This window comes from Nannospalax galili, unplaced genomic scaffold, assembly GCF_000622305.1.
Source record: "Nannospalax galili isolate Female #2095 unplaced genomic scaffold, S.galili_v1.0 scaffold34, whole genome shotgun sequence".
NCBI classification, from domain to species: domain Eukaryota; kingdom Metazoa; phylum Chordata; class Mammalia; order Rodentia; family Spalacidae; genus Nannospalax; species Nannospalax galili.
In genome coordinates this window covers 1,832,826-1,858,907 of record NW_008338996.1, presented here as the reverse complement: position 1 = coordinate 1,858,907, position 26,082 = coordinate 1,832,826, and the positions used below count along the sequence as shown (strand labels likewise).

The 26,082-nt window shown below is 41.9% G+C and overlaps 2 protein-coding genes across 3 annotated transcripts in view; one reads left to right on the top strand and one right to left on the bottom strand.

The window, feature by feature from the left end:
- The window catches only part of Fbxw2 (F-box and WD repeat domain containing 2), a 41,399-nt gene extending 23,618 nt beyond the window's left edge, over positions 1-17,781 (bottom strand). The window contains exons 1-3 of one of the 2 annotated variants that reach the window (XM_008833469.2): positions 17,651-17,781; positions 17,443-17,551; positions 11,431-11,940 (exon numbers count right to left, since the gene is read on the bottom strand). In XM_008833469.2, the coding sequence (XP_008831691.1) occupies positions 11,431-11,920 (490 nt within the window). In that variant the 5' untranslated portion in view covers positions 11,921-11,940; positions 17,443-17,551; positions 17,651-17,781. The remainder of the gene's footprint in view (positions 1-11,430; positions 11,941-17,442; positions 17,552-17,650) is intronic. The other variant, XM_029563709.1, reaches the window with a different exon arrangement.
- On the top strand, positions 17,545-25,801 carry LOC103734546 (putative UDP-GlcNAc:betaGal beta-1,3-N-acetylglucosaminyltransferase LOC100288842). The gene is made up of 3 exons (XM_008833535.1): positions 17,545-17,785; positions 19,817-19,836; positions 24,698-25,801. Exons 1-3 carry the CDS (start codon positions 17,545-17,547, stop codon positions 25,799-25,801), a joined length of 1,365 nt encoding a protein of 454 aa, XP_008831757.1.
- Positions 25,802-26,082: the final 281 nt, after the last annotated feature.

The following is a 26,082-nucleotide window of genomic DNA, read 5'->3' as shown; positions in this document are numbered from 1 at the left end:
CTTCCACTCAAAGCATTTTGTAAGTCTCTGGTTATTAAGAGCTTTCAGATCCGAGCTTGAACTCCTAGGTCTTACTTATGGCTGCATGTTCACACTTGCGTGCTTGTCCACTACCCAACAATCCTGAGTAAACAAGGAATGCTGACTAGGAAAGTTGTTTCAGGAGCATAGTCCATTTTAAGGAGGGATAAAGGTCACTAGCTAACTTCTACAAAAGCTAAGAGGCAATTCTCAAACCACATTGAAATATGTCAAGGGATCTCAATGGAAGTCAGGAATAAATTACCCTCAGATATTCACATCAACTCACAAAGAGCTTAAAATTCTGTAGGAAATGGGCTACAGAGATGGCTTAGCAGTTAAGAGCACTGGCTGTTCTTACAGAGGACCCAGGTTTGGTTCTCAGTACCCTCATGGTGACTAACAACTGTCTCTAATTCCAGTTCCAGGGGATCTGACACCCTCTTCTGATCTCCATGGGCACTGCACAACACGGGTACACTTACACACATGCACATTTATACACAATAAATAAAAATAAAATATTTTTTTAAATTCTGTAGGAAAAATTGGATTTATTTCTGCCTCTAATAAAAATGTTAATACTAATCATTGTAGTTAATTCAGGACTTAGCTTTAATTAAGTTTATAATCCTAATGACTAACTCATGTCTCAAAATTTACCTTTAGAGGCTCAATAAAACAAAACTTTGAGAAAACACTAAATATAGCTATATAGCTATTATAATCAGGATATAATAGTCTAGGAAAGCACCAACTAGCCAGTTTTCAAAAGGCTGAAATGATTAAACAAAACCAGCCACAAAAATTCCCCCTTTAATCAAGAATCAATGTTTCAGACAATGGATAAAAACAGTCATCTCTTACAAAAGACTGAGCAAGAGCTGGGCGTGGTGGCACACACCTTTAATCCTAGGACTCAGGAGGCAGAGGCAGGTGCATCTCTGTGAGTTTGAAGCCAGCCTGATCTATACAGCAAGCTCCAAGACAGCTGAGGCTACAGGGAGACCCAGTCTCAAAAAAAAAAAGCAAGACCTTAACATGGGCAACTGTATTTCTTGTCACCACTTGGGGGTTGTTTTCGATGGACATGGAAGACTTTTAAAATCATTCAGGGATTTTTACTGGACTCCACATATAGTGCACCAAGGATACAGTTCAGTAGTAGAACACTCGCCTAGCAATCCAAGGTTCTGGGCTCTATCCTACCACCAAAGAAAATGACAGACATACAAAGACAAATCACATACAAACAGGAGGCAAACTGGAGTTCTAGTTTAGAATAGCTGAAGAAAATCCAACAATCTTAAAAGGTCATCAGGCCTTTTTAAAAAACGTTTTTTGAGGGGCTGGAGAGATGGCTCAGCGGTTAAGAGCACTGACTGCTCATGCAGAGGACCCGGGTTCAATTCCCAGCACCCACATGGCTACTACAAACCATCCTTAACTCCAGTTCCAGGGGAATCCGACACCCTCTTCTGACCTCCACGGCATTGCACGACATGGGTGCACTCACATACATTCAGGCAATACATGTGTACACATAAAATAAGAATAAATAAAATATTAAAACAACAACAACACAAAACATTTTTTGAGACAGGGTCTCTCTGTAGCCCCAGCTGGCCTAGATCTCACAGAAATCAGGTTGCCTCTGCCTCCCAGGTGTGCTAGGATTAAAGGCATGCAGTGCCATCAAGTAATTCTTGTTTGTCAGTAATATTTACAGAAATATAAACAATATGGAGGCTGAAGAGATGGCTCAGTGGTTAAGAACACTGGATGCTCTTCCAGAGGACCCAGATTCGATTCCCAACATCTACATGGCAGCTAACAACCATGGCATAACTCCAGTTCCAAGGGATCCAACACCCTCTTCTGGCCTCTGCAGGCACTGCATACACGTGGTACACTTACATATATGCAGGTAAAACACTCACATACATAAAATCAAAATAAATTTTTAGCTGGGTGTGGTGGCGCACGCCTTTAATCCTAGCACTCAGGAGGCAGAGGCAGGTGGATCTCTGTGAGTCCGTTCGAGGCCAGTCTGGTCTACATAGTGAGTTCTAGATCAGCTGGGGCTACAGGGGGACCTTGTCTCAAAAAGACCAAAACAAAAAGCAAAACCAAACAAAAATTTAAAAAAATTTTTTAAATAAATTTTTAAAAAGAAATATAAACAGTATATAATTTAAATCTAATAGTTACTTAGCAAAGTAAAAACACATGAAAACAATTTAATATATATTTTATTTAACTCAGTTTGTCAAAACTATTAACACTTCAACATATATTAAAATTGAGACATTTTGTGTCCTTTTATATTCCAAGTTCTTTAATTCTTGTATTTCACATCTCAGTTTGAACTAGCCATAACTCAAGAACTCAAAGTCAAACAGCTCATGGCTACTGTGTAGAGCTGGCCTGTGTAGAGAGGTAGAGTTAAGTTCCTTCAGCTTGAGCATTTGGTAGCTGTATTCTGAAGGAACTAGAGTAGGTCCTATATGTTCTGGGTTCAGATTTACTGCCAGTGTTTAACTGGTGCTTCATTCACTCAACGTACATGTAGAGATATCTGTGTGAGGCAAGGATCTCCTGCTCTTATGACACAGTCCATAATGGAAAACAAAAGGTAAATAAGCAGTAATGATTCAGTAGAGTCAGTAGCAGGCTGCATAGAATCCCACAGCAAACACAAGGGGATAAAGTGAGGCTGTGTCAGGTGCTCCTGAACATGGAAGTGTTCTGCAAACATGCCTCAGGATCCAGCACGACTGGCTCCTCAACCACACATTGTTTGAAGCCAGGCTTTGGCATGTTTGAAGAAAAGATTGCACGGCTTAAAAAATGCTCAAATGTGGGCTGGAGAGATGGCTCAGCGGTTAAGAACACTGGTTGTTCTTGCAAAAGACCTGGGTTCGAATCCCAGCACCCATATGGCAGCTAACAACTGTCCGTAACTCCAGTTCCAGGGGATTCAACAGCCTCTTCTGTCCTCCATGGGCATTGCATGACATGGGTGCATTTACCGTTTTTTTAATTTTTTTTAAAAAAAAGCTCAAATGTTAACTTATGGAAATCTAAAAGATGGAGGCTGGTGAGGTAACTCAGCAGATAAAGGTGCCTGAATTCAATCCCTGGAACCCATGTAAAGGTGGAATAGAGAACCAACTCCACAAAGTTGCCCTTTGATTGCTATACATGTTGTGGCATGCATGCCCACACCCCCATGTGCATACACACACACACACACACACACACACACACACACACTCATAATAAAATTTTAAAGAGAAATCTAAAGTATGAATAAGTTAATGAAGCCAAGAACTAAGAAATGCAAAGTTCTGGGGTTGGAGAGACACTTAGCACTTACGAGCACTTTCTGCTCTCACACTGCACATGGTGGTTCACAACTGGCCACGTGTCCAGTTTCAGAGGCTCTCACACCCTCTTCTGGCTTCTAAGGACATCAGACACACATGTGGTACACATACAAACATGCAGGCAAACACTAGTATACATAAAATAAATCTTCAAAAAAAGAAATGAAAAATTAAAAAGATAGTATGTAATAGTTTTAAAACTCTGAAAAGGATCTAAATTAGGCTTTGCAAACTAGAGACTAGTGAATTACTCTCTTTTCTGCTAGATTTGGTCTATAAGTATAGGTTTACCAATTCCAGGCATATATCTATCAGCGTACCTATTAGGTATCTCTACCTTACATAAAACATAAGTGACCAGCACTGGGGTCAATTCATAAAAAGAACTATTGGGATCCATCTTAAAGTCTTAAGATTTAGTCACATAACTTGTCAAAAACATTGGCAAAACATGGACACTAATTATAAAAAATGTTCAGACTGAGTTCAGGAGGGAAAACTGGATCAGGAAGATGTTTAATTTATGACTTGCCTACATTTCTGAACAATAGCTATGGCTGCATCATGGGAAATGATTGGGAGAGCAAGAGTAGAAGCAAGGAGCTGGATAAAACCTAGAGGAAAGGGTGAAAAATGTGATCTAGACACACAACAGCATACTGTTCAGCCTTAAAAACAGAATTCTGACACATGCCACGTAAAGCCATTATGCCAAGTAAAATAAGTCAGTCTCACAAAAAACCTAGTACTGCATTATTAACATATGTGGAATTCTGGGGATGCTGGAGGGATGACTCAGTGGTTGTGAGGACTGACTGCTCTTGCAGAGGACCTGGGTTCGATTCCCAGCACCCACATAGTGGCTAACAACCACCCCTAACTCCATGGGCACGGCACGACATGGGTGCACTTACACACATGCAGGCAATATATTCATACACACGAAATAAAAATAATAAATTTAAAAAGAAACATGAAATTCCTAGAATAGTCACATTTATAGAAAGTAGAATGGTAGTTGACAAACTCTGGGGCAGGTGGGGGATCAAGCAATTAGGGTTTAGTTGGTATAGTTTGGGAAGATGCAAAAAGTCTGGGAGATAGATGGTAGTGTTGATGGTAGAGATAGATGGTAGTGTTGGTTACACTACATTGTAAATGTCCATGACATCAGTTATACACTTAAAAATGGTTTGAACGCACACATACACCTGCACACAAGAATGAACACACACACACACATTTTTTTTAAAAGAAGGTTTAAACAGGAACTGGGCAAATGGTTCAGTGCAAATCTCATGTGCAAGACCCTGGATTTGATCCTTAGCATCCATACACCAAATCACATAAAAACCTAAAAAAGGTTAAAATGGTAAATTGTGTACAATTTTGGAGGGGACCTATGGGAAATATTATTTGAACTAATTTTTTAAATGGGGGGGGTGGAGAGATATAAGAGCATCGGTTGTCCTTGAAGAGGACCCAGGTTCGGTTCCCAGCACCCACACAGAGGTTAACTCCAGTTCCAGAGGATTCGATGCCCTCTGTGGCCTCCTTAGAAATTGCATGACACAGGTGCCCTTACATACATGCATGCAAAACAGTCATACACAGAAAATAAAAATACATTTTTTTAGGGTTTTTAAAAAATATTTTATTTTTTATTGTATATGTATGTGTGTATTGCCTGCGTGTAGGTAAGTGCACCTGTGTTGTGCAATGCCCATGGAACACAGAAGAAGCTGTTGGATCCCCTGGAACTGTAGTTACAGACAGTTGTTAGCTGCCTCGTGGGTGCTGGGATTTGAACCCTGGTCTTCTGCAAGAATATTCGGTGTTCTTAACCACTGAGCCATCTCTCCAGCCCCAATAAAAATAAATTTTAAAAAAATTTTGTTTTGGTTTTTGAGACAGGGTCTCCCTGTAGCACCCCTGGAACTCACTATGTAGACCAGGTTGGCTTCGACCTCAGAAATATGCCTGCCCCTGCCTTCAAAGGGCTGGGATTAAAGGCACGTACCACCACGCATGGCCAAACTAATTATTTAAAGCAGTTTATATAGGAGAACATGCCTTTGGTTTTCTAACCTGGCAGAGTGGAATTGCATTCATCTTACAGTGGCACACCTGTGTTTCTCACTGCTCTTCCTTTAGGAGCTACTGCTTGTCACACTTTTGTGGCTATGTCAGCCCTCACCTGCTCTACTGACTAACCCAACATCTTTTCATGCAGCCTACATACAAATACACATGTACGAAAGACTAAACAAATAGGCACTCTCACCATTCATGAAAGAAAAGAAATTCCTCTTAATTCAGAAAATAAAATGAAAGCATTATTTTGAAAAAATCAGGAATGGGTATACAAGAAACATTAGGTGGAAAAATGGAATGGTAACCCAAACAGTAAACTGCCTTATCAAGTTAAGCTTAAATATTTAATTGCTCCAGTCAGCGCTCAGCTCTCAAGCATATCTCTGAGGCACCTGGCACATCAGTCCAACTGAATAAACACTCATCAGAGCCTCCTTAAAGTACTGTCCTCCTCCTTGAAATGCCTCACCTCCCTTCCATTCCCTGCAGGTCTCTCCTTTCTCTAAGCACACTCATACAGGACCATCTTCTCTAGGCTCTGTTCTCTTTCCCTCTCCACATTTCTTAAAAAAAAATTTTTTTTGCTGCTCCAGCCACAGCTGGGATGTCTGAATTTTGTCATCTAGCCCTGAATTCTCTTCAAAGTTCTGCCTCTGTATTTCCAAATACCTTGGGAATATCCTCTTAAGATAACAGAGCCAAATTTAGTTCATCTCAAATTGAACTCCATCTCTTCTTTAAATCCACTCTGTCACCTTCCAGTCTTGTCACTGATACAGCCACCCTCAATGGCACACAAAGCCCGAGCCCTCAGCCACTCCTGAAACCTCCCTTCTTGGCACATACCTAATTCACTGTAAAGTTCTGTCAGGTCTAATGGCTGCTTTCACCTTCAACTGTTCCTTTTTTTTTTTTTTTTTTTTAATGTGTATGTGTGTGTTGCCTGCTGTAGGTAAGTGCACCCATGTTGTGCAATGCCTGTGGAGGTCAGAAGAGGCTGTCAGATCCCCTGGGACTGGAGCTACAGACAGCTGTTAGCTGCCATGTGGGTGCTGGGATTCGAACTGGGGTCTTCTGCAAGAACAACCAGTGTTCTTAACTGCTGAGCCATCTCAACAGCTCCCAACTGTTCCTTTTTTATAAAAAAAAGAAAAAGTGTTTTTAATCACATCTACCTATTTCTAGACCTATCTATCCTGACATATACTATAATAGGTTATATTAATTTGGAGGCTTAGAACTTAAAGGTTCTAAAACTTCCCTAAGAGATCTGGATAGGTTTCTCCTAAGGGACAATTATATTTGTAGGTGAAAAATCTTACTTTTGGAAAGGAAAGAACCTGAACTGAAAAAGTCACTTTAGAGTTCCCTGCTAGGACATAACTGCCAGGGCAATGCTTTCCTACATTCAACCACCAGTGCACAAAGAGGTAACCACAACCACAGTAGACAGAGGCCAGATGGCATCTCAAACTGGCAGCAAAACTTGGCAACACTGTCCACACGGTGGTGGTTTTGCAGTGATGAAAAATGAAAGCATTGTGGGGTTGCCCCAAGATTCTAGAAAACTGCTGAGACCACACAGTGTGTGGAAGGGTTGGATTTCCTGCTAGCGAGCCCTGAGAAGCCACTGGTACAGAACCCCAATTCCTACCTAACAGATGTGAAATGCCCAGAATGCTATAAAATCATTACAGTCTTTAGCCCCCTCCGCCCCACTCACACGGTAGACCTGTGTGCTTACTGCTCCACTGTCCTGTCAGCCTACAAGCAGAAGAACAATGCTTACCAAAGGCTGCTCCTCCAGGAAAAAGCATCACTAAAAACACCTGAATCAAGATGAGTGGGAAGCCATCCCAAAAAACACATTTTGGATAAAATTAATAAATTTATCTACTTAATTCTTCAAGGCTAAACAAACACTGCTTAATTTTCTGTAATGCAGGAAATTACTTTTTCCTCTGAAAAAAAAAGTTTCACAAAATTAACTGCCTTTTCTTTTCTTCTTTGTGGTTGGGGTGCTAGGGTATCAAACTCAAGACCTTGCCCATACTAAGCAAGTGCTCTACCACTGAACTACACCCTTGGTCATACACCATTTTAACTTTTATAGTAAACTCTTATTTTTCTCATTCAACTATAAGCCAGAGGTTACAATAAAGCTGCTCACAAGTAGATTACCTAAGCACAGTATCTTAGAAATCAGGGCAACTCTTAAGAATCAATACTGAAGCTGAGCGTGGTTGGCGCACGCCTCTGATCCCAGCACTCGGAGGCCAAGGCAGGAGGATCTCTAAGTTCAAGGCCAATCTTGTCCATGTAGGGAGTTCTAGGTCAACTGGGACTACAGGGAGACCTTGTCTCAAAAAGACCAAAAAAATAAAATCAATATTGAAAAACTAATCAGAATATTTCACAAAAATCAAGACTTGAGGCTTCCCTTGCATAGTCAGATCTGGCCACCCTGACCCTGAGCCCACACGGTTAAGAATCCACTGCAATGGAGCAGCTGCACTCTAGAAAGGCAAGTGTTGCAACCTGGAAGTCCCAGGAAACTTTCACCTACATTAGGTCACCTCCTGATCGGAGGGCATGTGCTCTCTGAGGAAAGTGCTGCTCTAGTTCTTCCACATGGGCTCCCACACTGATGCCTAAACGGGAGGCATTTCACAAGTCAGTGTCCACTGACCATCACAAAGTACATCTCGTTCCTTTCTATCTATTCAGAAATAAACTGAAAAATGGAAGACTACCTAATTGCACATGACACCAATTTTTAGCATTGGCCAAATTCCTTTTGTAATATGGTCTCACTGTTTGCTCAAGGTACTGAGAGTCACCATAAGCTTACTGCCAAATTCAGGATTTTACAACTCACCCACAGTGAAGTTCTTAAGAAACAGAGGAGGGACTGGAGAGATGGCTCAGCGGTTAAGAGCACTGGTTGCTCTTGCAAAGGACCTGGGTTCAAATCCCAGCACCCATAAGGTGTCTAACAACTGTCTGTAACTCCAGTTCCAGGGGATCTGATGCCTTCTTCTGACCTCCATGGGCACTGTATAACACAGATGTACTTACATACTTGCAGGCAATAGACAATACACTCATACACATAAAATAATACATAAAATATTAAAAAAGAAAGAAAGAAAGAAATGAACAAACGGGGGGCTAGAGATATTACTCAGCAGTTAAGAGCCCTTACTCTGCTCTTCTAGAGGACTGGAATTTGGTTCCCAGCACCTACAACTGGGTGGCTTATAACTCCAGTTCCAGGGGATCAAACATCCTCTTCTGGCCTCCAGAGACCCAAAAACACATCTCACACACACGCGCACACACACACACACACACACACACACACACACACACACACACACAGTAAGAAAGAGTTTTGTTGTTTCATTTTGTTTGAGACAGGGTGTCCCTGTAGCCCCAGCTGGCCTCCATCTCACAGATATTCACTTGCCTCTGCCTCTGTCTCCCTAGTACTGGGATTAAAGGTATGCACCATCACACAGGCTGAATTTTTTTTTTTAATAAACTAGAGGTGACAACAGTTTTCTCAGTAAGATGAAGCTCCAAGTCAATACTGCATCCTTAATCTTTAAACACAAATACCTGCTACAGATCATAAGGCAAAAGGACACAGAAAAACCATTGCCACAAACTAATAAAGTCCAATGGTATTCCAATAACCAGGTTTGTAAGACAGGGAAAACAGTAGGCAGCAAGTTTAGGGTGAGAAAGCAAACTATGAAATGCCTTAAATCAAATGACTATTTTGTAAAACTGGCAAAGTGCCCGGCACTCCCGAAAAGTTATCGATACTTTGTGTAGATATGCAACTTTAGGGTTAGAGAGATGGCTCAGTGGTTAAGAGCACTGATTGCTCTTGCAGAGGACCTGGGTTCGATTCCAGCACCAACATGGCAGCTGACAACTGTCTTTAACTCCAGTTTCAGAGGATCCAACACCCTCTTCTAACCTCCATGGGCACTGCATGACATGGGTACACCTACCTACATGCAGGCATATTACACTAATAAAATAAAATTACACACATAAAATATTTTTTTTAAAAAAGAAATACACGGGGCTGGAGAGATGGCTCAGTGGTTAAGACCATTGACTTCTCTTGCAGAGGACCCAGGTTCGATTCCCAGCACCCACATGGCAGCTACAAACCGTCCTTAACTCCAGTTCCAGGGAAATCCGAAGCCCTCTTCTGACCTCCATGGCACTGCATGACACGGGTGTGCACTCACATACATGCAGACAATATACTCATACACATAAAATAAAAATAAATAAAATTTAAAAAAAGAAATACACATCTATTATAATTTAACAGTAACACAAAATTTTAAACTTTAACAATTATGTATGTAATGTCATTATACAGGTAAATTGTCATGTGCTTTGTTTAAGCTTGTTAACGTAGACTCTGGTAACGAGAGCTCCTCCATCCCAGCATCCAAGACCCCTTTTCCAGGGACAGCCAGTCCTCTGGCTCTGTAATGGGAATGGAGGGTAGCAAGCAGCTAAGGGTGTAAAAACACTGTGTCCCTGAGAACAGCTAGAAGGTAAACTACTTCCAACTAAGATTACTACTGTTTATCCCATAATATAAAAATGCCTGCAGCAGGATGGACGCCTGAAGCTCAGCCATAGGAAGCTTATCCAAGGAGAAATGGGGAATTCAACTGCCAATGGGGAATTCAACTTCCTCAGCCAGTTTCTGCTAGAGGTTGGAATATAGGGTTTGATGTTATCTACTGCTGTCTGTTCTTTTACTTGGCAGCCTCACCTACAGGACATTCTGGTCCACGTGGGACTCTCAATTGGGAACTCCATTCGGGGGCTTCAACATCCCAGTCAACTTGTGCTAGATGTTTATAAGCCCCCTAATCTGATGTTACCTCCTGTCTACCCTCTCAGCTGAGCTATTCCATGCTCTCTGCTGGATGCTTTAAGTGCCCAATTTGATGTTTTGCTGTCTGCTGTTTCTCTCTATCTGCTACCTGCTATTTATTCTTTTACCTTTTGCTTGCTGTACATTTAATAAACTCCCTCATTCAAAACTGAAAGCACAGCTATTGTAGACCACTCTCTGGACCACACAGAATAATGTATTACATAAAGTTACTTAAATACCTAGTTAAAAACAGCCAACTGACTTTTGTTTCCATGCCTAAACTCTCAACATCCAATTCTTTGGACCATAGGATTTTAGAGCATGGAAGACATCTTTCCCTTCCCATTATTTCACAGGCAAGGAAACAAACACAGAAAGGCTAAGTAATTCATCAAAATGTCCTAACTACTTGCCAGAACTAAACTGTGAAAAACAAAACAAAGCAAAAACTACCATCAATGGTGAAAAAAGAAACAAAATTAACAGAGGGAAAGTACTGGAAAGAGTAACTACAGCATTCTGATTCAGATCCTTTTTTAAGAATATATTTTATTATTTTTATTTATTTTTTATGTTTATGAGTGTATTGCCTGCATGTATATAAGTGCACCTGTGTTATGCAATGCCTGTGGAGCCAGAAGAGGGTACTGGATTCCTGGAACTGGAATTAGGGACGGTTGTCAGGGACATGTGGGTGCTAGGAATTGAAACCAGGTCCTCTGCAAGAGCAGCTGGTGCTCATAAACACTGAGCCATCTCTCCAGCCCCTCAAATCATTCTTAACAGAATGTCTGAAGCTTTTTCATAGATCCTTCTAAGAATGACTGTCCTCTCCAGAGGGGAAGAGGATAGGAAAGTGGGGAAATCTACTCAGGGGTCTGGGGAAATGTCACTACAAACATTAACACTTGCTATTCTCAAGCCTGAGTTCAAGATTATACCCTATACATTATTAAGAAGAAAGACACACCCTCCTGCAAACCCCCAAACTCTCCCAGTGTCTCCTACCTGTACAGAGAAGTCCATCTTTGTAGTAAAGTGCATACACTCTGGCACTATGTCCAATCAATGATGAGGTCTCAAAGGCTTCATGGTCCTCCAGTTGCTTCATTCTCAAAATAGCCTTTAAATAAACCTTCTTCCAATGCAAAGCGTCCTGAAGAGAATCATCAATCTGCCAGCCCAAATTTTTACAAGCAGTCTGCCACACCTCTGTACAGGCACTTATCACCTTATTCCACTGCTTAGAGACGAGGCAGCATGTGAGTAAAGTCTGAGGATCGAGCCATTTTAACAAATAAAAACTGAGCTCCAGGGGAAGGAGTTTGAGGAAGTCCCGCTTGAGGAGAGTCTCCAGGTTATTGGAGAGATGCCTGAGCTGGACTGCCCCACTCAGACTAATCAGGTGATCCAGAGTTTCATTTTTCTGCAAGTCCGTCAGAGAAAGAAATGTAACAGAAATGTTATCAAGCCATGTCTCAAAGTCCTTTCTCTCCATAAGGTTATGGAAATATTTACCTGTGGCACATCAAAATATTGTATTAGTTCTGCTCAAAAAGACCGTTCAAGCAAGACTGCTAATAAACGAAGTATTAAAAATTAGTGTAAAAAACTTGGCATTACAACTTTACACTTAGTTACATTACAACTTTACAGTTAATACACTATATTTATCTGATTCTTTCCATGCACACAAAAGAAAAAGCATCTAAGAAAACATTCTGTAACAATCATGACCTCTGAAACACGGTGAAACATGTCAGTGTGACTTGCTCCTTTTGAAGTATAGCACATGCCACATGCACTGTCACTGTGAAAGATTTACAGAACATTCATATATAATAAGTATATTCTACTCTACAATGTAACCTCCAATCAAAACCATTATAAAGGTACTTCTTTAACAAAGTCCTTAAAACACTATTTGGGAAATTAAAAAAAAAGAAAGCACCAGGTTTATAACAACCATAAAGTCAACCTCTGGAGCACTAACCCATGCATTCATTAAGCTAGCCACAGCCTCATCTGCTACCCAGACCACAAAACTACTTTTTTTGTGTGTGCAATAGATAAAATAGCAAAAAAGTGTGAAGAAGAAAAACAAGCAAGTGTAATAGGTTATCCACTTCCTTATTAGTACTGCCTGTTAGAACAGGAATTACAAAAGGCCATACAAGTTTGCTTTTATAAGCCTCATATAAGCTAATGACAACTCTTCATCATGTGCCCTAGAGAGCCCTGAGGGTCCTAGAAGCCTACTTGATAAAGCAAATTAATAATCCCCACAGTGCTGGATGTAATCCTAGCCACTAAGAGGCTGACATAAGAGGATTGGTTAAGTTCAAGGCCAGCCTGGACAATAAAGCAATACTCCATTTCAAAAATACAAAACAAAAATAATCATTCTGATGCTCACCAAAAAAAACAGGTATCATCTTCACTTTGCAAATGAAGAAATTACAGGTCAAAGAAGCTAAGTAAGCTGCCTATGGTCATAAAGCTAGTAAAATAGCAGAACAGAAGGCATGTGCTCTCAGGATCAGAGTGCCAGCTGGCATACCTGGGATCCCAGCACTCAGGTGAAGGCGGGACAGCTCAAAGTTCAAGGTCAGTCTTGGCTATATAGTTAGTTCAGCCTAGGAGCCAACTAAAACACAAAAAGAAACCTAGCACTCCCCCTCTCCCCACTTCAGGCACAACCAAAGACTCATAATTTGGTGCTAGCCTCTGAGGGTACTATGTCTACCTGATTATTCCATTTTCCCTTTTCAGAAAGCAATAAATCGCTTCAGGGATACCTGGGACAAAACAATTTTAAAGTCTCCTGTATTAGTATCAACAAGTGTCAACTTGTCCTTCACAATGAGGACTAGACTAATGGAACGACAACAAAAAATAAAAACACTTTTTAAAAAAGATTTATTATGTGTTGACAGATGATGTGATTAGGTAACAGGCTCATATGGACTTCTTATTTTCCTATGTTTAGACAATTCCATGGCTTTTCTGAAAAAAAAAATCACTTCTGATTACTTACAAGATAAAGCCATATAATTTTTATAACTATGTCCACATTAATTGGGAAGAAAAAAATTTCTTTCCAGACATGTCACCTAGACTAGATTTACACGAAAAGTTATGTATCTCATCCTCCAACACTGTTAATGTAAAGCGAATAAAAAGTAAAGTTCCTGTATCCAATGTGCCAAGAATGTTTTTAGACAAGCAGCAGCACATGAGTGGCCAAGCCCTCAGCCACAGCTTCTCTTTGTGAGTCTTGGCTTCTGGAATACCTGTAAAGCCGAAGGTTTGGGACTAAAGGACATACTATTTTCCATGAAAGACTTCTAGTTCTTCATCTGCTAAAACTAAGCAGTCCACATCATTCTATCAATTACACATGCACACACAAAAAGCCTTCTCCTTTAACTGAACTGTAGCAACCCTCCATAAAAATGCTACTTTGTGTGGGGGTGAGGAGCTGAGACAGGGTCTCCTCACTATGTGCCCCTGGCTGGCCTGGAACTTGCTGTGTAGATCAGGCTGGCCTTGAACTCAGAGATCCACCTGCCTCTATCTCTAGAGTCCTGGGATAACCATGTACCACCATGCCTAACTAAAAATCCCACTTTTAAGAACATCCACAAGATAAAATAATGCTTTTCTGTGAGCATCTATAACATCACAACCACTATTTAATGTTGTGCAATTCAAAACACATGCCCTTGAATTATTTATTCTTTTTTATTGAGATAGAGTACCATTATGTAGCCCAAGTTGGCCTCATACAAGGGAGCTTCTTGCCTCCACCTCCTGAGAACTGGAATTACAGATGTGCACCACTAAGTCTGTCTAGAACAATTTTTTTGCAATGAAAAGCGAGAAACTTTCTCTCTCTCTCTGTCACACACACACACCACACACGTGTCATAGAAATGCTTATTTTATGTGGACTCCATTATTTAACTGGTCACACAGGTCAAATTTTAAATACTCATTATAACACTGTAAGGTTCTTGTCATTTGTAAATACCTAAGAGATATCCCATTAACAGGACAAATTAATATGCCCACATGGTTTACAGTAGACAAATGTAAAAGCCTAACCATTTCTGAGATTTGTATATTCACCTATCTCCTAATAAGAATTCCTTTGTCCAGTTCTTACATTAGAGATTATTCTATAAGCTGTTCAACTCCCTATAAGAGGCTGTTTTCTAGTTCATCTCTATTATGGAAGATATTTAAAAAGAGTTGGTCCCATTAACTCTGTAGAACATACTAAAAAACCCACCAATTTTTATTTTTCTAAAAAAAATTAACTAACTTTGGAGGGAAGCTCCTTACGGGTTTAGGTCTAAACTGACCCTTTTCAGAGCCTCCAGGAATCACATGTACTGGTAACACAAGGCTCCCCCAAGGGAAGCGTCAGGAAGTAGGATTTCAACTCAAAAGGAGGAGGAGCTCTTAAACCGGCAGAGCACTCCAACAATGGAATAGCCACCTCTAAAGTGCAGAGTTTCCCATTACTGTAGTGTCAGGACAGCTGGACAGAGGCAAGAAAACTCAAAGTACTGAACCAAAAAAGTTGTTTTAACTGATTTAACTTTCTGTATGATCATGGAAATGTTCAACTAATGTTAAAACTTCAATTTGCAAAATAGAAGCTACTGTCCAACTTTAGCATGTGAGAATCAGAAACAAAGCAGAGATATATATAGCAGGTACTTTTAGTCAGGAATCTTTTGTGTAGCACTGAGGCTGTAATGGACATGACCTTCTAACGCCCCTTTCTCTCTCTCTTTTTTTTTTTTCTTTTTTTTTTGGTCTTTTTCAGACAGGGTCTCCCGGTAGTCCCAGCTGGCCTAGAACTCACTCTGTAGACCAGGCTGCCCTTGAACTCACAGAGATCTACCTGACTCTGCCTCCCGAGTGCTGGGCTAAAAAGCATGCACCACCACATGGGGCCTAACACCCCTTTCGATCTAAGATCTTAGCAAAGTTTCTTTTCATACCTAGAAGAAAAAAATCAAGGACTCAAACTTACTGGGTGTCTAATTCTACAATTAATGGCAGTTACTGATTTGAGGGAATAACTGTTTCTTAGGATCTCTTTTCTTTCTATACAAACTCCTTGGTTCTTGCCCTTTGTTCCCCTTCTCAAACTAAACATTTAATTTGTACTCCAGCCCTTAACAGAAGCAATTACACAGCTCCAAGGAAATGTGTAGTGTAATAAGAAGAATCTTTAGGAAATTGGGAGATGGAGATGGGAGACTGGGTCTGACCTCTGGTTTTGCCATGAATTCACTGTGCTCCTCTAGGTGATTCTTGGATTTATACCGGCTCTCAGGAGCAAAGCAATGCTCACAAATATCCCCTCATTTGATCCTAACATGGCTGAGGGAAAATAGAAGTACTGCCGCTCTTCCTAACAACGGAAGAAGTCTACCTACCTCCCAAGTGGAGGGGCTTTCCCACAGTTGCACAGGAAGTAGCAGCTCAACACCTTACCCAGTCCCCACTCTCCCAAAGCAAAACTTCTACCCCCTATCTGACTAGAGGCAAAGCATTCTGGATGTAGGGTATGCATATGCTCCTCTCCTTCCACTCCACCAGAACCTGGTCCAATAAAGGAATGGCTCAGCAAGTAAAAGCGCTTGCTGCAAAGCCAGACAACCCCGGTTCTACGGAGAGCCCATTCCACAAAGTTGTCTTCTGAACTCCACGTGCGTGCGTGCCCCAAATATCATACACACTAATAATAAATTTAAAAGCTGTTTTAGATTTATTTATTTGTATGTGTGCAAAAGTGTTTGCCTGCAGATAAATGCAACCATTGTTGTACAATGCCTTCAGAGGCCAAAGGGTGTCAGATCCCCTAGGACTGAAGTTACAGTTAGTCCCATGTGGGTGCTGGGAACCAAACAGAACCCAGTTCCTCTGCAAGAGCAGTCAGTGCTCTTAACTGCTGAGCCATCTCTTCAGTCCAGCTAAGAAAAAAATTTTTTTAAAGAATAAAAGCCTGCTGGGAAGGCTTCATCCCTCAACTCATTTTCATACCAAGTATAACCAGTTTAAAAGAAGAGGCTTTGAAAACACACACACACATAGACACACACCACGCATATGCTTAGGTATGCATAAAAAATACTTTTAATATTCAAGAAACTGGTAACACAGGCAGCTTCCAGAGAACTGGAAAAGGAATGAGTTACCTTTCAATTGTGCACCCTTCTGAATTTAAAACCATGCAAATACACTTTCTATTTTAAATTTCCTTTTTTGCTTGGGAGCATTTAAAAATTTTGTTTTCTTTTTTTAGACAGTATGTTGCTGTGCAGCCCAGGCTGACTTCCATTCACAATTCTACCACCTCAGCCTCATGTATGCTGGGACTACAGTTCACAACTACCCCTGGTCTAAAAGCCTTTCGTACTGATGTTTTAAAAGCTCTGAAAGACTACAAATACTGTTTATAAAATATGGGTTGTGCAACTTCATTTGGTGCTGGCTGACCCTGCGCAAATCACTTCATCGATTCAAGCCCAGTTTCCTCAACTTGAAAACTGTAGCCTGGTACTGCTTTACCTACGAGGGTTTGTGAGGCTTAAACAGGATAAAGCACATAAGGCGTTCCGCACAGCACCTGCACATCACAAGCATACAATGACTTCCCGGTACTGTCATTACTTAGTACGAATACTGTTATTTTTTATTTGTTTTAAAGCAGCATCCCACATACACACCTGTTTTCAAGGCATGACTACAATGACGGTGCCTTACTACACACACTACTCAGCTTGGTATTTCAGAAACCACCTGTCCATATGTTATCCTTTCAAGCTCCCGGTAACCCTGGGCCATCACTAGCTCATTTCGCGCCTAGGGAAACTGAGGCATGAGGCGGCAGGCACTCAAACCTAATCTTCCTGTCTCTAAAAGGAACTCGGGGTCCCGCGGCCCGTGGGCAGCTCCCTGATACCCCGTTCCCGGAGCCGAGTTCCGCGCGGCACTGACCTGAGCGAGCGCCCCGGGGCCCGGGACCTCGCGCCGGGCTCACACCGACTAGGCGCGCTCGGGCCGCCAGAGCGTCGCAGCGGCCGGGTCCGCTCCGCAGCCATGGCGCCTGCGGGGAGAGGAGACAACGGGCCGAGGGCGGGTCAGCAGCGCCGCGGCGCCCCACAGCCTGCCCGCTCCGCCCGCCCCGCCTGCCCAGTACACAGACCTGGACCTTCGGCCACCGCTCCGCTCCGCGGCCGCACAGGGGAGCGGCTTCCGGTGCTGCTGCGTCATCTCCACGCGTCCCTCCGCCCGGCGCTCGGCGGAAGCGACTGCACTTCCGGCCTCACCCGGAGGGAAGGTGAGGAAGGAAGGCGCGGAGTACGCGCTCTACGGCCGGTCTGCGTAGACCGTGTGGATCCATGGGTTCAAACCGCAGTTCACACTCTCCACATTTGCGCGGGATGATTACGTCACTCAGCCAGCTTTCTCTTGCACCAATTTAGGGGCAATTTCTCTTCCTGTTCTCGCGAGGGAGAGGGAGCTATGTCTCAAAGTTCAGGCGTGTCTAAATTCAAACAACCCATTGACACTTGTTCTATTCCAAACATGGTTCTGGCACAGGTGAGAGAACGAAAACACAAAAATCCCTGGCTGCCTGAGGTCTATATGTCGTGTGAGGAAGACAGGATCAAGAACCAAGCAAAGGATGGGGCAAGTCTTAGCAAGTGCTTTGGAAAAAACACTTGGTAATGTTGGGAAGGGGCGGACAAGCGAGGTAGGTTTGAATCACAGCACATGTACCCTGCGCCCAAGACCTGGTGACTTAGCCACTGAGACAGTTCTCTCTTTATAACACGTTATTTGTCAGATGACTGGGATCCTTCTGCCGTCTACAGATAGAAATCATGGTAAACAAGGAGAAACTCTTCAAGTTCTGGTGTCTGGCAGCTTCTGTTTTCTCTTGGTGTTTGACAGCAGCAACTAGGGCAACAGGCGGACAGGAGCCGGAGCAGCAGGACGAGGATGGGGAGGGGGGACCACACGGAGGGGGAGGAGGGCACATGTGTGTGATTCCAGCACTTGGGAGGCAGAGGCAGGAGGATCAAGAGTTAGGATCATCCTTGGCTACTTAGGTCTAAAATGAGACACCCCCCCCCAAAAAAAAAAAACAAGACTTGACAACTCTCTACTGCTGTTCAATACCAAGTCTGCAGTTTCTCCTTTCAGATCATTACAGCCTTCACCCTTCTTCAGACTCCGCTCTGCTCTCTCTTGCCATCTACTTCTTTGGCCCTTCCTCTCCTGGCCACTCTGAAATTGCTCTGCTGCCCCTTCAGCTGTCAAACAGCCTTGCCAGTTTCACAGCTCACTCTCCAGACTGCTCAGTTGTTGCTGCTACTGTCAATTAGCTGCCTGTTCCTTCACTCCTCAGCCCACACGACTGGAAGTTGGCAAGATGAAACCACTGGTGAGAAGCCTTTTACTAGGCTTAATGTTGGAAGACCCAGGGAAGCAGCCCGGAAAGACAGCACAGCCAACTCCTTAAGAGAGGCTGAGCAGCCTGCTTATATAGCCAGAGAATGGTTTGGCTCAGTCACAGCACCAGGTTTGTGTTTGAGCCAATCACAACCCTGTCCTATTGAGACCAGTCACAGCAGTCACTCTGCTAGGCCACCAGGGAGAAGTTCTGTCCCTCTAGTCTAAGTGGAAATGGTTACAGGGTCATTTAGGGTTCACTAAGGCTTGTGATAACAAGTCTGGTATAAAACATTACAAACAGCCCTAGATGGGCTGTGCCTTCAGGGGTTGGGGCGATTAGCCATAGTTCTACAATTTTCTCAAGGGTCCTTGGAGTGTTCAAGACAAGGGTATTTGAACGGACAGTCCCTGTGCTCAAGGCAGTGTGGGCAGCAAAGGAGAACCCAACAACTGTTAGTTAGGGAGTCTACTTGCCTTATCCCTCAGTTTCTTATTTGTAGGAAGAGAAATATCAGAAAGGAAATAAAATACAAATAAAAACAGCATTAACACTAATAGTGATTTTATTAGAGTCTGACAGTGCTTTATTCTTTTAAATCTTGTATCCACATACTATGTGTGTGTGTGTGTGTGTGTGTGTGTGTGTGTGTGTTTGGGGGGGGTATGTGTGTGGAAGTCACAAGGACAACCTCATGGAGTCAATTCTACTTTTACAAAGGTTCTGGGGATAAAACTCAGGTTGTCAGTGCTTGCATGGTAGTCCCTTATGTGTGGTGTGGATTCTCTCCCTTTTACTTACTGAGCCATCTCAGTGCTTTAACAGTATTTATACCTGCCCAGTGCCCCTAGGGACCGGTGGGTCTCCCTCCTCCTTTGTCCCTTCATAGTGCTCTGATCTCTCTGTCTTCAGGACTGGACAAGAAGAAGCAGGTAAATCTTTTAGCATCAGCAATTAAAACAGTGCTAAGAGCTACACACCTGTAAACACTTCATATGTTATTGTATAAATTCCCAGAACTTTACAAGGTAGTTACTATTATTAGCTCCATATCTAGAGATGGGGAAACTGAGGTCAAAAGAAGGTTAGGCATCTTGCCTAAGGTTATAGTCACTGTCAGAGGATTAAACCCAAACGAACTTCAGAGCACAAACTATCCTTCTGTGCTTGTCAGGGCCCATACACTAGACTTGTAGACAGCATACGCCCATATCTTATAGCCTTATAGCAATAAGGTCCACAGTAATGATGAAAATACTCTGTTTTTGTCCTAATTAGGTGTCGTTAGCCTCTTTGCGTACTATGTAAAGCAACTAACATAACCAAAGGACTAATTTTTCTTAAATTTTTTATAGTTAATTTAAATTAATATAGCCATGTGTGGCTAATGGCTGCTGTACTGGACAGAATAGTCCAGTAATTTACATATATAGAAAATAACAAAGTCACATATCCAGTTAGTGGTTGAACACAGCAAAGTTCCAAGTATTCTGACTGCATCCAGGATGCTTCAAGCACTGAAAACAAAAATCGTTTGGGGAGTTGGGGAGATGGCTCAGCAGCTAAGAGAACTTATCACCCTTGAAGAGGACCCGGGTTCAGTTCCCAGCAGGCACAAAGTGGCTTACAACTCCCTGTAACTCCAGTTCCAAGAGATCCAGTGCTACCTTCTGGCCTCTGTGGTTCACATGCATACACATTAAAAATATTTCGAAAATTTGTTTGGGGTGGAAACCAAGTGTATGGGCCTCAAAATTAGGTCCCCAAAGAGCAAATTTGATTTGGTAGGCAAAAAGAAGCCACTGTAGACGTCTACACCAGAGGTTGACCAGTGACATTATATGAGATTGAGGAAGACATAAACACGCAGATTGGAGAGCTTGTATGAAAGAGAAGTTGGGAGGAAAACCAAGCACCAACATCTGTTTGCAGCAGTGGTCTCAACCACAGCAGGGTAAGTCAAACTGCAAGTTTCAAAAGGAGCTTCCCAGAGAGAATGCTATTTGACCCCCCCTCATTGAAAAAAACAAAAACCTAAACTGTAAATTTGAGGCCCAGAGAAGATCCACCAGCAAAACTTGTGGGAGACAGGCTTGAGCCTAGGGTGATACTGCAACTGTCAGGGTCATGTGGTTTCCAGGAATCCAGGCTCTGTAATCTGAAACCCAGTATGCTAATGAGATGTCCTATCCTCTATTCTGTGATAGGACGTTAAGTCTGTTATGCTAATAGGATGCTGTTTGTTATGCTAATTAGGTATCCTACTTGCTGTGCTGTGTGATTGGACCACTACCCCTATATAAGCTTGTGCCTTCCCACAATAAAACAGAACTGTGTCACTGAACCTGATCTCCTGTGTCTGAATGTGGCTCTGCTGACACAGTCTCCTCACCAGCCCTGGGGTCCTGGACCGGGGAGAAGCAGCAGCGACAGGAGGCAGCACAGGGCAAGCAAAAGAGCTGCCTCAGCACTAGGCGAGGAGAAGAGCAGCCTCAGCCAAGGGTAGGCAGAAGAGGGGTCTCAGCCCAGGGCAAGCGGAGGAGCAGCCTCGACGCCGGTGAGAACAAAGTAGCAGCACCCACGAGAATGGAGGAGCGGCCGCCGATGGCGGTGACCACAACTTGTAACCATCAAAAATGGAAATTTCAAAAACAGAATTATGCTTCATTAGATATTTATAAGACCCATTAGTATATGCAAAACTACCTTTCATTTGAATTTTCAAGTTAGATTTTCCCACTTGGTAAAACTTTCCAAGATCATCAGATAGTTGTTCAGAAAACATAGACAACTTCAAGGACTTACCCTTTCCCTTTTAGCGAAACAATGGTTCATTTTCATTGTCAAGCTGTTTCTTTATTCTTTCTTTGAGTGTAAGAACAGTTCCTTTTCATTGTAAAGTTATCTTTTATTTACTTTTAAAAATTAACATACAAGATATTGTTTCATTATGGCATTTTCAAACAAAATGTTTTTCTTTTCCTACCCACCTCTTCTCCCTAGGACTCTTAAATTGAGAATGTCGTAGAAATATACAATGTGTTTTGATCAGGTCCACCCCTATTCCCTCCATCCCAGTTCTTCCCCCACATCCCCACTATTCCCTCCCAACTTCATGTGTTCATTTTTTTTAACCTTCTGGGCCCACTCAGGGCTGCCAGTATGTATATGGGTGTAGGCCATCTAGTGGAGCATGGGTAGCAGAGCCACATCCCTAAGGACTTCTTTTTTGTCAAAAAAAAAAAGTTTTATTTATTATTTTATTTTATGTGTGTGAGTGTTATGCCTGCATGTAAGTAAGTGCACCCGTGTCGTGCAGTGCATGTGGAGGACAGGTGAGGCTGTTGGATCCCCTGGAACTGGAGTTACAGACAGTTATTAGCTGCCATGTGGGTGCTGGGATTCGAACCCGGGTCTTCTGCAAGAACAATCAGTGTCAGTGTTCCTACCCACTGAGCCATCTCTCCAGCCCCAGGACTTATTCCTAACAGCTATACAAAGGCTATAAATGGTGAATAGAGAGCTCAATATGTGAAAATAAAAAATATCACCTGGCATGCGAACAAAATGTTCAATATAATTGCTCGAGTGGTAATAATACGAAAATATGCTGAACTCATTTCTTGACGTAAACTTGCAGGTAGGAATATTTAACATAACTCCTACATGTTTCAAGGGAACAGCAAATACCAAATTCTTAGTTTCTTCAGCTCAGGATTAAAATGGACTATATGAAATTTTCTATTTGGAGATAAACTTACCTGAGGGATGTAGTTTGTATTTCTTGTCCTGCGAGGGTGGTTTTGAGACAGGGTAGCCCACATTGGGGTACTTTGTATTTCTTATAATTGATATCTTACATAGCTGAAACCAGAAATCCAGAATCTTTCCAAATGAGACATCATCAGATCTGAATATATGTTTTTTTTCCTTGGAGAGAAAAAAATGCACCACTAGGGATCATGTGTTCCTTGATGTTTAGAGCAGTTTTAATATGTGCATATACCAGGGATTAGGCATTATTCCTACTGTTTAGTATATTGAGATGCACTTTTTTAAAAAGCTCACTGTTTTTCTCTTTGGATGATGATGCTGTGGAAAGGTGATACAAGTGAATAATTCTGTGAACTCCCATACACACCAGGAACCCAGCATGAAGATAAGAAGCCGGCTTCATGAGATACACAGGGTGGACTTGTTTGATGAGGTTTGCGTTTTCTCTTCTTTGTTCTGAATTTGCACTGGCTGCAACCCGATCAGTACTCACCCTCCTATGTACAAAAGCTCAGGTTGATTGGCGAGAAACCTTATCCTCAAAGTCCAAGGCTCCAAGTACTCGACTGCAATTGCTATTAGTTTTCCTAACATTCTTTAGGGCAATACTTGATATCTGGACTTAATAATTTCCAAAGCCCTGAAGCTGCTCATAGACAACAATGCAGGTAAGTTTCTGATCATCTTTGAAGCGTTTAATCTCTATTAAAATAGGTTCTTCTGCCGGGCATGGTGGTGCATGCCTGTAGTCCCAGCATTTGGGAGGCAGAGGCAGGAGGATCTCTGTGAGTTCAAGGCCAGCCTGGTCTACATAGTGAGTTCCAGGACAGCTCAGGCTACAGGGAGACCCTGTCTCAAAAAGACCAAAAAAAAAAATATAGGTTCTTCTGCATGTAAATCATTAGCACTGAGAAAATGAAAAGCAGTGCAGATAACTGTAAAAGGTCAGTTTTATTTTGTTTTTTTGTTTTCTATTTAGTGGCTATGGACAAGGAAGAGGAAGAATCAGAATTCCCCAGTGGTTATGAGTAAATGTTAGACTCTGACCAATCATAACTTCACCTTAATCTTTTACCCACTGTGTGCTGTTGGGAAAATCATTAAATCACTTAGATGTTCCTGTTAATTTTGAAGCTAATCTATCTGAAAGAGGTATTTCTTGGGTTAAATGACTTAAGGCGTAAAGCACCTAGCACAGTGTTTGACACACAAGTACTCAGTAAGAGGTAATTATTATCATGAGATCCATTTTAAAATCAAAGTTCTAATGAACAGAGTTTTAATTCCTTTAGTATTCCCTACTCTGTCGTCATTCTGCATGGTCCCTTTCAGATGGAAACTTTGTCTTTGGATGAGATGGAGTAAGCCCAGCACAGGTCCATCCTAGGTCTGCCTGTTCTGCAGGTAGCAGGGATCTACCCATATTGACAGACATGTCTTATGGGTTAGGAAATACCATCAAACTACTCTGATTTAGTAGATTAAATAGAAAATTACACTAGAGGAATATAAATGTTTGATAAGTAGCCAATGTGTGGTAGACCCCCCAAGAGCAACCACATCATGGAAAACAGCCCTTGACCTTTGTAATTAGAGAAGGAACTGATCCAAGTGCTTCCATTCAAGAAAGAACATGTGTTTTTCCTGCAGGTTTTTATCTCAATGATGTAGCTTGATACATGGTGTCTGTGTCTGTGTCTGTGCCTGATTCTTTGCATCGCCAGTGTTTCACACAGTATCTTTTTTATACTATGCAAACTTTTTATCCAAATAAGGAAGTAAACATCTAACTAACATTTGCTTAACTAACATTTCACTTTCTGGAAAGCACTGGACTCAGCAGCACTAGAAAAGAAAGAAAAATAACGCATGTGGTCCAGGAGACTGCAATCTAGCAGAAGAGATAGGTAATAACAGACTATGCTGCTAAGTACTGTAAGAAGTCCACATAGGGGTCAGCTGGGAGAATAAACTGGCGAAAATGAAGCTTGAATGAATGTATCTCCTTTTCTAATTTAGGTGACATTCTGCAGACTTCGGACTCACCAGTGGTGTTTCATTCTGTTTAATGTCATACTATTTCATGCCTTGCTATTTGGGGCTGACTTTGTGGAAGAATACTTTCTTCATTCTTTGCCTCATGTAGATATGAAAATTCTTGAAATTAAGAACAAGGCAAGAAAATTGAACATGGAACCTTTAAGAAATAATCCTTCCAAATATTACATCCTGAGCCAGCCGGAGGTGTGTCGCGGGAAGAACATTTTTCTGCTCTCTCTTATCTTCAGTAGCCCAGGAAATGGAACAAGACGGGATCTCATCAGGAAAACCTGGGGCAGTGTGACCAGTGTCCAAGGATACCCCATTCTCACACTGTTTGCTCTGGGAATGCCAGTTTTGGTAACTACCCAGAGAGAGATAGACATAGAATCTCACAAGAATAATGATATAATTGAAGGAATCTTCTTGGACAGTTCTGAAAACCAAACCCTGAAGATCATCACAATGGCCCAGTGGGCTGTGACTTTCTGTCCTAATGCCCTATTCATTCTCAAAGCTGATGAGGAGATGTTTATCAACATACCAAGCCTGGTGGACTATCTTCTCAATCTGAAAGAACACCTTGAAGGGGTCTATGCAGGAAGAGTTATTCATCAGGATATACCCAACAGAGACCCCCAGAGCCAAGAATTTGTCCCTGTTAGTGAGCATCCAGAAAAATACTACCCAGATTACTGCAGTGGTGAGGCCTTTATAATGTCCCAAGATGTGGCTCGGATGATGTATGTGGTTTTCAACCAAGTACCTGTTATGGTACCTGCAGATGTGTTTGTAGGAATTTGTGCTAAGTCCATCGGTCTTATACCCACTCACAGTTCAAGGTTTTCTGGAAAAAGACACATTCGATATAATAGATGTTGCTATAAATTCATTTTTACATCCTCAGAAACTACAGATGCTGAAATTTCCCTGGCATGGGAGGAAATTAACGATGGGAAAGAGTGTTCACTGATTGAGACTTACTATGGGCTCATTTCTTGCAAGCTTCTAACATACCTCGACAGCTTTAAGCATTATTACAAGGAAACGACAAAAGACAGTGCTATGTATTTGGGTGATTAGTATTCATTTGCTTTTCCTCTAAGTCTATTATTTTTAAATTGCTATTTTCACATTATAGAAAGCAATTCTCTGTCCCCATGTCTTATCTAGCCTCTGTGAATATTTATTCATACTTAGCAAAAATACAAAATGCTTTTAGTGTTCTGATGTACTCAATCTTGGTGTCTTGTTTTAAGAAATTTAAATTAGTTTGATGTGATCCTTTCAAAATAAAATTGTGAGGGATGGAGAGATGGCTCAGCGGTTAGGAGCACTGGCTGCTCTTGCGGAGGACCCAGGTT

What these genes read in the sequence shown, in the direction of transcription:
- LOC103734546 (XM_008833535.1), top strand. Translation starts at nt 17,545, where the DNA reads ATGGCGCCTGCGGGGAGAGGAGACAACGGGCCGAGGGCGGGTCAGCAG. An exon ending in CGGCCTCACCCGGAGGGAAG is followed by an intron (nt 17,786 to 19,816) that starts GTGAGGAAGGAA and finishes CTCTGTCTTCAG; the next exon opens with GACTGGACAAGAAGAAGCAG. An exon ending in GACTGGACAAGAAGAAGCAG is followed by an intron (nt 19,837 to 24,697) that starts GTAAATCTTTTA and finishes TTTCTAATTTAG; the next exon opens with GTGACATTCTGCAGACTTCG.